Here is a 12,045-nt window from a genome sequence, read left to right on the forward strand (position 1 = left end):
AGGTAAGTAAAACAGTACAATTATTACGAATGCCACACAGCTATTCATGGTAAGTAAATCCTAGGGCAGACCTATTCTAGACAGGCTTTACAGCAAGTCAGGGGAAGCAAGACCCAGAAGGTATACTCTTACATTTGTCCTGAAAGAAATGGTAAAGTGAATCCAACAGCATTACTTTTGGAGAAGAGGGCCTGGTTGAACTGGATGAGGGGACTCCCAATCACAACAAACACTCCTAAAGCTTTACAGAAATCACACAGGCTTAAGGTAAGTAAATACTCCAGCCAACGCAGTACCTCAGCACAGAAGAAGAGTTGCAGTGGGGGAAGTCCTTAGGATCTGCAGCCAAGAAATCCGGTCAATGGATTCCTTTGTCATGAAGACAGAGGACAGGACTTTGGAATGGAGTTTGCAGCAGGGATCAAGGCAAAGGCTCCAGGCAAGATTTTCAAAAACGGCTGGAGGCGGCTGTGTGGTTTCGGCGTCCTTTTCAGGAGCCAGAAGAAGACTGAATATCACTGATTAGATTCTCATCACTAATCTGGTCCAGCACTCTGGTGAGGGGACTTCAAGGAGTGGAATCATGTCTCTGGAGGTCCAGCAGGATGCCACCAAAGTTTCAACTTAATTTTGACTTCGGAAGACCATGCACAGCACAATGGCTCAAGGTCCCAGGGTAGTGCTGTATTGCAGCCCGGCAAGGTACCATGCACCGCACAATGGCTCAAGGTCCCAGGGTAGTGCTGTATTGCAGCCCGGCAAGGTCACAGCATGTCGTGTGATGGCTCAAAATGCAGGTCTTCGTGAGTCTAGTGGATACCTACTCTGGGTTGGGTTGCTGTTTTCAAAGTCACCAGGTCACTTGGAAGGAAGAGTAACCACAGGCTCCAGTTACAGAGCCGTCTCTCCGGTCGCTGGACATCATCTCGGCAGCGGTTGAATCCTCTTTGGATTCAGGAACCGTGCTCGACTACCTCTTCAGCTTCCAGGATCGTACTTTTATGCAGGAACCCAGCCAATCAAACAGGCGTGCAACATTCAAACCAGGGGGGTGGTAGTCCTTTCAGCACAGGCCTGCCAGCCTCTCACTTGGAACTGTATTCTCGCAGCCAGACTGGAAGACGAAGGGGTGCAGAGTTTTGGACTCCTCCCTCACTTCCTGAATTCAGACACTTTGGAGCCTGGGCTGGCTTGACCTAAGTCTTCCGCTGAAGATAAAACTAACACAATGGACTTTCCCACCCTTGAGAGCGGGGAAGAATCAAGACTGGACAAGAAGCACTAAAATGGGCATTTTGGTAATATGGGCACCCTTGGTGCCTTTACCGCAGCTGTGGAAAAGGCCTGCGGTAAAGGTGCACCGAATTAGTAAAAAGGTTCACTGCCACCAGCTATTAAAGGTAACCTTGTCCCTGTAACAGAACAACTGTTACAGTGCTAGTGAGAAAGGGGATACATTGCATCTCCGCTGCACTCCACATAAGGTGGGGGTGCTGGTTTTCACCTAACAAAATGTAGAAGGGATAAAAATCCTTTCTACCCATGGGATCTGTAGTTCTCACAAGGTTAGCCAGAGAAAGTAGAAGGGGACCCCAACGGGCAACCCTGTAACAATAAAAATGTATATACCAAAAGTTGTTGGGAGATATATTTAAAAGGACACTATGGAGAGTCTTACAAATGATACCCATAAAGAGTAAAAGGATCTGGGAGTGTGGAAAAAGGTTTCCACTAAGAGGTGTAGGGAAAAAATAATTCACAAAGTCCAGCAAAAAGTTCTGGGGTTATCACAAGTGAGGTAGATTTAGCACTGAAGTTAAAATCTTACCTAACAGTAACCAGCCTTAAACTAACCCTGCTTTTGATTAAAGAAGCATCTATGACTGCATGCAAAATGTGCACTTGCCACTTACCGTTGACTATATATTTGACTCTAGGTGAGTAAGAAATGGTGGTGGGTGTATGCATAGAATGGAGATGGCAAGTTACTTTTTGTGGCTGGCTAGTATCTTGCAACTTTGCTCCCATTATCTATTATTTAGGTGTCACCCTGATCCCCACCCTTATATTGGACATGTTTAATGTGTTAACTAGGGCATTTTCTGGTTACAGGGAGAGAATGAGGGAGAATACAGTGAGGAAGAAGAACCTGTAAAAGTTATATTAAAGCGGGAAAGCCACGCCACTGAGGAGCCTACTTCCAAAGCCAAGGAACTGCCTGAGAAAGCAGAGAAGAAGGATGCGATTGCAGATGAGCGACAAAGTGGGGATGGCCAGGTATGTGCTCTTTGAGTCTCCTGTTCTGATATGGATGGATTTACTTTAGTGGGCATAGTTACGTGGATAGTGAAAGACCGCAGGTCTGTGAGCTAAGCTCCAGGTGGGGAATTCTATAATGAATAGATAGACTTGACTGAAGGGATGTGGGGCTAAACGTAATCAAATTGCCCACTTTTGAAATGGTGGAATCCCATAATTGATGTTTTGAAACATGATTCTTTCCAGGTTCCATTTTTGACCAATTATAACTTTAAGAACTCTTAAAATAATCCACACCAAATGTCCAAACTGTTATACCCATCCAGACCCATGCTTTAGAACAATAGTTACAGGTAAGTAACTTGTTCCATATGTTGCTCCGAGAGATCAACAGAAGAGGAGAGCAGGTCCCTTTTGCTGGACTCTGGACTTTTTTGATTTTAATCTCCTGAGCGAGTGGGACTTTTTACCACTCATTCTTTTATTCTGACTGGGATTTGTTTTTCTACTGTTTTAGAGAGTCTGGTAAACTCTGTATGTTTAATACAGACATCTGCTTTTTCCTTTGTGACTCCCAGCACTCTCTGTGCAGTGTCACTGAGGAGGCCCTTGGACTTTGTTTAAATACATTTTCTTGTGAGTGCTACAGTTCCCAGAATAGTAAGATAAATTTCATCTTACTTACCTTTTCTTTTGTGGATCCAACACAAACCACCTTATGTGGGATGCTGGGGGGCTTACCTTGTAACTTCTCCTCCCGCTCCTCATGTAACTTTTTGTTACAACTGACTAACTTAAATGGCTGGTGGCAGTGGTTGCTTTGTACGGATTGGGGTTGGAATCCTGTGGCTGAAATGTTCGAGGGAGAAAAGACAAGTTATTTTTCCAAAAATAACATTCGGTCCTCTCGCTGAACATTTCAGCTTTTACCCTTGGCCCGCACACCCCCGCTGTGTGCCGCCGACTTGCTGTGTCCCTGCAACGCCTCATCCCTTACATTTCCGTGATCGGGAAGCAGTGCCGGAGGGTCCTTTATTTTTTATTTACGAGACCAGCTGCAGGGGACACCCCAGGAACCCCTGCAGCCCTTGCTACCGAATGGGGGATTTAGTCAAACTATTCGGCCAAGTCTCCCATTCAGAGTTTTAAAGTCTTTCTGGACGTTTCCACTTTGTACTACCTCTTTGTGCAGGTTACTAGCAGGCTGATTTCTGAGCTGCAATACAGCACCCATGGGTGACCATTTTCTCAAAATGGGCAGGCTTCTTTTTTTTTTTTTTTTAATTGCCATTTATTGTTTGGTCCTTCTGAGCTTTTCTTCCATCCTTTTTAAAGTAGGTTTGAGCCCCTTGTGAGTTTTACCTTTGCTGGGCTTCAGCCCTGAAGCTTGCCCAGGCTCCAGTGTGTCTGGGAAGGCAGGAAGTTAGGAAGGAGCCTGAAACTTCACTGTCCTTTTGTCTGTAGGTATGCCTGGCTAAAACCAGTTCTGAGTGGTTGGCTCTCCTGGAGGACAGCCACCCTCAGGTGATTGCTCCTTGGGAGTGAATTAATGGGTTCCAGCATATAAGGCAAGGATTTTGGGATTACAGGCAGTCGACCACTGAACAGGCAATCTGGAGCAGAAGACGAGCAGTTTGGGGAGACAACCTACAGATTTGGGCCTAGGGTGTTGAAGCCACCAAGGAAAACAGGGAAACGCCATGCATTTCCGAAAAGAAGACTCCCGTGGGAATCCAGTCTGACTTGCGCAAATCGGCCCAGAATTTATTACCCAGAACCCCCCAGCAAAGTCAGAAATGTGGTGAAAAAAACCCACAATTTCCTCACATTTCATTCGGCTCACCTACCGAAACACGCTTCCAACAACACATGGCCTACCTTCCCGCGTTCCGACAGGTGTCCCGACGTAAATGGTACCTCACATATGTGGGTGCTCCTACCTGGGCGCAAAGGGGAAAGCCGAAAACCTTTGCTGAGGTTGAGCAGTGTGGCAGCAACCTCTGCTCCTGAATCTACGTGTTTGCGGAGTCTCTCCACCCTCTCTACTACTTGGGTGGAGCTTTCAAAAACTCTCCCGGTCTGCACAGCACCCGCTGAGCTTTCGATGAGGTTGAGCAGTCTGGCAATCCCGCTGCAATGGATGCTTCAGCATGGAAGACCGAGGACGTGAGATATCTTTGTAGCGGTAGTGGGAAACTCAAAGGACATGGAGAAGAGATGCAGAACCCCAGACTCCTCCCTAGACTAACTTCAGCCCCACCCACGGTCCCGGAAAGATCTCTATCGGCACAAGAAGACTGCAGTAAGATTGAAGGTGCTACTTACAATCATAACCCTACATCTTCCCCTCCTATATCCCCGTTAAGATCCCCTCATAAAACATTGATGAACAATCCTCTGGATTATCCACCGGATCTTCAGCACAAGGTGCCCACTCCCCAGCTGCGCGTTCTGCCATTAACATTAGTGGCGGGGGAAGCAAGGTGCTTACAAGCAGTGGTTGATGAGTAAGTGCCCTCATGGCCTTTGAAAGAGGCTGACCACAAGAAGGGGAGTTCGGCATCGAGTGTGAACTTGTTGGGAATAAAGTTATTGGATAGACCCGACATACAGAGGGAGGATAGTCTGACCCAGCCCAAATTAATTCTTGGAAAAGATGAGAAAAGTGCAGGGCTGACACTTGCAAATTCGAAATAAGCTGATATAACATAAGCAGAACATGGACCCCACCAAACAGAAGGCAGCTTCAATAAAAACTGTGAGTGAGACCTTCAGCCTGTGATTACAGACCATCCAAATACAAGCAGCAGTACATCCCGTGACGGCAATCAATGCTTGGTCTGATGAACACTATGACCCTAAAGATTTTAACACCACCAACATTACAGAGATATCCAGTGAGGAGTCGCTTCACACAGATACATTGGAAAGGGAACAGTGAATAAACTTAGAAAAAAGGGAAATTACCACAAAAATACCTCTGAAGGGCAAACTAGAACAACGGAAAATATCGCCGGAACTGACAGCGGACAACCCCATAAACATGGGCTGTCACGCTGTGCAGAGGCCAGAAATGAACCCTTCTGTGGAGAATGATGCTGCGCAGGTATAGGTGCCCTTAAAAGCGCCCCACTCACCTGTGTTGAAGGACCCTTTGTCAAAACGGCCTTAGCCCAAACTGAAAGACCTCGCCCCAATCAGAGGGAGACATAATCGAAAATGTAAAGATCCAATTCCAAGCAGATATATGAATGCTACTGCCATGGAAAGATTCTTCTGGAAAATAGAAAAAAACGGCTCGGCTCATGGGGGAGAACTCTCAGATGCAGAAATGTTAGGAGTAACTGAAGAAGGTCCGCGAAAGGAAAACATAACCAACTCTACCCCAAATAATAGTGCACCAGCTGAACACCTATTTACCAAAAATATCTTCTCTTCAGCCAGAAGATGGCATATTAGGCAAGCAGCCACCAGTGCAGCTCGCCCTAAAAACACGTGCCAAAGGGAAAAGCTGGCCTTTTGATAATGAGCTCCAGATGAAAGATCCTGAAAAGACCAAATGCTCTACTTCAACAAGGAACTTGGAAACCACTAACACTTCCATACATTCGCTGGAAAAAAGATTGGCACTTGAAGGACCACCAAGGATAACTCAACTGAAATTGAGTAAACAGACACCCCATCAAAGGGAGATACTGACTCCATCAAAAAAGATACCATTGCAACCATCGGGGGGAGACAAATCTCAGGCGATACACACTCGCGCAAGGAAACTTCTCTCAAAAGGGGGCACCCAAACAGAGGATAAAGAGTCTTCTTCAAAGAAACCAGAAATGTTTTCCATAATGTCAGCGGTCACAATAGCGCTTGCGCCTTTTTAGCAAGCTATATGAGGCTCTTAACGAGACCCTAAAGGACCACACTAACATGACAGCTTTAATGCATACTAAGTTGATACATCTCGAGGGCTATGTAATGGCCACAGAAGTGTGGAAAACAAACGTAAGAAACTAAGGAACTATGACAGATGGAACGGGAAAAAAGGACTGCTCTACAGAAACCAATTATGGAGAAATGATAGAGCCAGGGAAACCATCCAAAGCATGTGCAGACAACACAGGCCCCTGCGGGTCAGATCATACTACTGGTCGGGACCTGTGTAAATCTAAAGAAGTGGGACGGATAGAGAAACCCTCGACACAAAGCAAGCTAAGCGATAGAGAATTGGTTATACCCCTAGATACATCAAAACCGGTCTTACAAGATCCCTTAAAACCTAAAAAGGTACGAACATCCGAGAGGGGGGTACCAGATAAATCACAACAGCTTTTCCAATTTAAGGCTCAACTTCAAACAAAAGCGGACTTCCAAGCAGAGCAAAGGATGACTCCCAGGAAAGGCCTAGACCTATCTGCACAGAGAGTTACGATGAGGCCCCAAACCTACATTGCTGAAAACTGGAAAAAAAAGAGGAAGCTAAAACTAACCAAGTAATCCAACTGGCTCCCATCTTCAAACATAGATCAATGGCTTGGGCCACAAGAAAATTGAGCCCTGAAAATCAGGATGAGTCACTATACAGCTCCACCGAGCTAGAAGAATCTAATTCGACAACTGAACTTATGGATTTGACCCAATACTCCATTGAAGAGTCTGAGTCAGAACTACCAGAATCTCTTGACCATAGGAGAAAAGAGAGCTCTGAGTCTGAGCACACACCTGGTGAACCAAAGAAAAATATTGCCTTATTTGAACCAGCCTCTCCGATCTTCTTGACAATGAAGGAGAAAAGAGAATTGATAAAAGGCAATCTCCGATCTGAAAACCAATTTCGATGTAGTTCACCAAATTAACCAAGACATAATGTAAGATCAAAAACTATAAGATCGAGAACTGACCACAAAAGGTGGGTTGTCGAGGTAAAAAATATCCAACGTCATCAGGAGGGCGTTTAACCTAAATATACTGATATTGCAGAATGGAAAGAAAAAAACACAACAGAATGGATGGGTCAAGGAAGGAAGATGACTTCCACAGGAAACTCGTAATGCCAAAGCAGAAATGAAAGAAAAAACATCACACAATCGATTTGGCGAATGAAGGGAAGCGATATTCACAAAACACCCGCAGGGAAACAACAAACAGGATATCAACAAGAGAGAGTACACTATTCACACGAAAGAACCGGTCTACCCGAACGTTAAAACTGGAAAGGGTTTTGGGTACCAGTCGCAAGCCTATTGTCATGATCTCTGCTTCCAAAAGGTCAGGGTTTTCCCAACTCCCTTGGAAGCAGATCCATAACCCAGGTTCCGAGTGCCAACCAGTCCCAATTGGGACCTTTGGACCCAGTCCTGGCGCCAGTGGCACCAGGCTCATAAATATGCCCAGTCCCAGCGCTGGAAGCGCCGGGCTCATAATGCTTGGGTGGACTTACCTGCAGCAGACCATGCTGCTTACTTGCCTGCCAGTTGAGCCTCTGATCCTCTTCTGTTTGGAACTACTTTTCCTGTTGGGTGGGGCAGGAGCCACTCCCTAGATTCAGAACACTGGAACTCTTCTGGAAAGCAGGAACTCTTTTCTTACCTAGGCGTGGCTGTGGAAGGAGACACCTAAGCAATACAGGAGGCTATTTAAACCACACCCGATGGATGAATCTTGCTTTGCGTTATTCTGCATCCTCTGCAGCAGAACGCTCATCGTGTCTTCTGCATCTGATCCTGGGCCTAAGGAAAAAGGCTTACCATCCTGAATCCAGTCTTCAGCAACACTGTTAAAGACAAGAAAGAACAGGTTAGCATTACGGTCTTCAGTGACAGCTCTTCACTTACCTGGTCCATCGGCTGTCACCAACGCCTCGCGCTGCATTCCGGCATCTGAAAGACAAAGGCTTACCTACTCTTCGTGCGCTCCGGAGGTCTTCACACTGCATTCCGGCATCTGAAAGACAAAAGCTTACCAACTCTTCGCACGCTCCGGAGGCCTTCGGCGCTGCATCCCGCATCTGAAAGACAAAACAAGGTGCGTTTAAAGACATTGGGGGACTTTAATACTCACGTGCCATTACTCCTTTCCACATCTAACCCAGTGGGTATTCCGGCACCCTGCAGCCGCTCCGAACTTGTACCTGCAAAATAAAAAGACAGTTAGAGCGCATCGTGAAGCAGGCAACAAGCGCTTACTTACGTGCTTCCAGGCGCTTCTATTCATCACACGGGCTCCATCTTCAACTCACTTCAGCCCGTCATCCGCCATCGCCAGAACCCTGCAAAACAAGAAACATCATTACTAAAGACTTTAAAGACATTAGAATTACTCGAAACTTACCGTTCGTGCAGTAAACGACGGACAGCAGTCCTCTGAAGTCAAGAGACCTGCTCCCCTTATCCAGTGAAGAAACTGGTTACAGCACCGTGCCCCGAGGCAGATGGAGAGCACGGCGTTCACTTACCTAAGGTGAGAGCGTTAACCTTTGGGGTTCTACAGGAGAAGAGAAAGGGAAGAAGAGAGAGACATTCAATAACCCAGTTCCTTAATCCCATATTTTCTATCTGCAGACATCTTACCCTTCGAGTCAGACATACAGTGCAAGAGGTCCAGCCCAAAGAGCCAGCCGTGTGTTACACATCACCTTTGAAGATACGGTATACGCCCAGTCAAGACCGGCGCCTATACGGGAATCAGGTGAGCGTTACAGAACGCAAAGCCTACCACAAAACTCCCGTCCAGGCGCTATGGAAACCTCGGATACCGACCAGCTAGGGGAACTAAGGGCAGAAGTGCATGCAGCCCGTCAGGAAACGAACGCTCTAAGAAGGGAACTGATTATTTCCAAGGAGCGAACAGATGATCTCGCTAGACAATTGCTACAGTCACAAGCCGGACAGACCCTGTTACCCGCATCTAGGGGAAATCTTCCTTCTACATCCTCTATGAATCCAGTGCAGATCAACCTACCTGGGAATGTACCTCTGGCTCCGCCCGAACGATTTTCTGGTGACCCAAAGAGGTTTGCAGTATTTATCAATCAGTGCCAGTTGCATTTCTTATGCCGGCCAGCAGCCTTTCCAACTGATCAAGCTAAAGTAGCTTTCGTGCTTTCGTACCTTAGTGGCAATTCGGCAGACTGGTCGATCCCTCTAGTAAATCGAGATGATCCGGTCCTCCATGATTTTCAAGCTTTTCAGCTCAGTATGGAAAAACTGTTCGCAAGACATTCACAGGGGCAGGCCTTGGACAATGAGCTTCTTTCGTTGCGACAAGGTAATCAAGACCTTTTGGCTTATATTGCGTCTTTCAACAGACTGATAGTGGAAACTCAATGGCCTGAGGACAAAAGGATTACGCTGTTTTATAGAGGTCTACGTGGAGAGCTCAAAGATGTGTTAGCCCAAGTAGTGAATCCCCCACAAGATTGTTCGGACTATATATACTTAGTCGTTCAAATAGATCACAGACTGCAGAACAGGAAGGCCGATCGTTCCAAGTTTGATGCTCGAGTATTTTCCAAACCGCCAACTCCTTCCAAAGGAGTAGACTCCGGGGAACCCATGCAAATAGGGGGTCTGAAAGGTCCTCTAACACAAAAGGAGCGGGAAAGGAGAAAACAGTTGCAATTATGCCTCTATTGCGGAAAATCAGGGCACTTTCTTCGAGACTGTCCGGTGAAACCTGCCAAGAAGGCAATAGGAGCTGCAGTTACCAAAGTTACAAACTCTGAGCAGGGAAACGACCTCGCCCGACAAGAATAGAGGTACTCTTGCCGAGCGTGAAAACCAGTTCCGTGACCTCGCATTTCGTGATACCTATGGTCCTCATTAGCCCTGATAATCCGGAGCGATTACATGCAATTGAAGCTTACGTCGACAGCGGTGCCATCGGCAATTATGTGGATCATGAAATGGTTTTGAGGATGAATCTAACTTTGTCCCAAGGCTGTAAAGGACGTCATTACTACGGTGGATGGTACGGAGATAGCCTCCGGGCCAGTAACGCATACCACTCAAGAGGTGACGCTAGTAAGTCAAGATGGACACCATGAGAAGATCGTGTTCGATGTGATCAAGGCCCCTCAGTTTCAGATTATTCTAGGAATACCTTGGTTAGAGAAACACAATCCTCTGATCGATTGGCGAGCAAGAACGGTCCAGTTTCCAGAATGTGTCTCTACTTGTCACCCTCCACCTGGTGTTGCACTGGCAGCAATTTCTTCAGAGACTCCCCAGTTACCTCCCGAATACCTAGAATACCAAGATGTTTTCCGGAAGGATCAGACTAACTCTCTACCTCCTCATAGGTCTTATGACTGCCAGATAGACCTGATACCTGGATCTGCTCCTCCTTGTAGTAGAATTTATGCCCTCACCGAGCCTGAGAACCTTCACCTTCGACAATACCTGGCAAATGGGTTTATTTGTCCTTCCAAGTCCCCTGCTTCTTCAGCTTTGTTCTTCGTTCCAAAAAAGGAAGGAGACCTTAGAACTTGTATAGATTATCGCTCCCTGACCAGATCACCGTTAAGAATAGATATCCGTTACCTTTGATCCCTGAACTCCTGGACCAAGTCAGAAAAGCATGCATATATACAAAGCTGGATCTTATAGGAGCTTACCACTTGGTACGAGTAAAACAGGGCGATGAATGGAAGACGGCCTTCCGCACCAAGTATGGGCTATTTGAATATCAGGTCATGCCCTTCGGACTTTGCAATGCCCCGGCCGCCTTTCAATATTTTATGAACGATGTCCTCAGAGAGCTGATAGATGTGTGTGTTGTTGTTTACATTGACGACATCCTCGTTTATTCTTCATCGGAATCTGAACATCGGAAACACGTGAAAATGGTCCTCGAAAGATTGCGTCAACACAAACTTTTCGCTAAGTTGGAAAAATGTGTTTTCAGCGTGACTGAAGTTGAATTCTTGGGATTCATATTATCACCTGGCGGAGTGCGTATGGATTCAAAGAAGGTCGATGCAGATCTCAAATGGCCATCACCATCCTCCGTAAAAGGTGTGCAAAGCATGTTAGGCTTCGCTAACTTTTACCGCAGGTTTATCCCCGAATTCTCTCGAATAGTGCAGCCCATCACTGCCTTGTTAAAGAAAAACAAACGTTTTGAATGGTCTACCGAGGCGGAACAAGCTTTCCAGGATTTGAAGACTAAATTTATCTCTGCACCAATCTTAAAACACCCTCGCCCCGAACTCCCCTACATTGTGGAAACTGATGCTTCAAGCCTTGCCATGGGGGCAGTTCTATCACAAAAGGACCCGGTAACCAATCAGTTGCATCCCGTGGCATTTTGGTCCCGCAAATTCTCGCCTCCTGAAATCAATTACACGATTACTGACAAGGAACTTCTGGCTATCAAGTCTGCCTTTAAGGCTTGGCGGCATTATCTGCTGGGGGCCCTACACACCGTTACTGTGATTACGGATCACCGAAACCTGCAATATTTGAAAACCGCAAAAGCCCAATCCTCTAGACAACTCCGTTGGGCATTATTCTTTGCCGAGTTTGACTTCATAATTACCTATCGACCTGGTACAAAGAACGGTAAAGCTGATGCCCTTTCTCGGATGGGAGTGGAAGAACACTTGATCAACCCTAAACCTGTACCAATCATTCCCGAACAAAGAATTCTGGGTGTAATCGCCACAGAATCCATAGAGGAAGTTGAGGATAAAGCCAGGCAACTTGTAACTCCAGCAGACATACAGAATTGGCATCTGCAGGGAAAGGACTTTGCAGTAAAGGACAACTTATTGTATTTCCAAGAACGATT

General features: G+C 46.3%; 1 protein-coding gene across 1 annotated transcript in view; it reads left to right on the forward strand.

The window, feature by feature from the left end:
• CASC3 (CASC3 exon junction complex subunit) overlaps positions 1 to 12,045 on the forward strand; it is a 446,580-nt gene that overhangs the window by 71,406 nt on the left and 363,129 nt on the right. The window contains exon 4 of the mRNA XM_069634785.1: positions 2,113 to 2,277. Coding sequence (XP_069490886.1) covers positions 2,113 to 2,277 — 165 coding nt within the window. The remainder of the gene's footprint in view (positions 1 to 2,112; positions 2,278 to 12,045) is intronic.

Source organism: Ambystoma mexicanum, chromosome 13 (genome assembly GCF_040938575.1).
Source record: "Ambystoma mexicanum isolate Mex_15411 chromosome 13, UKY_AmexF1_1, whole genome shotgun sequence".
NCBI classification, from domain to species: Eukaryota; Metazoa; Chordata; class Amphibia; order Caudata; family Ambystomatidae; genus Ambystoma; species Ambystoma mexicanum.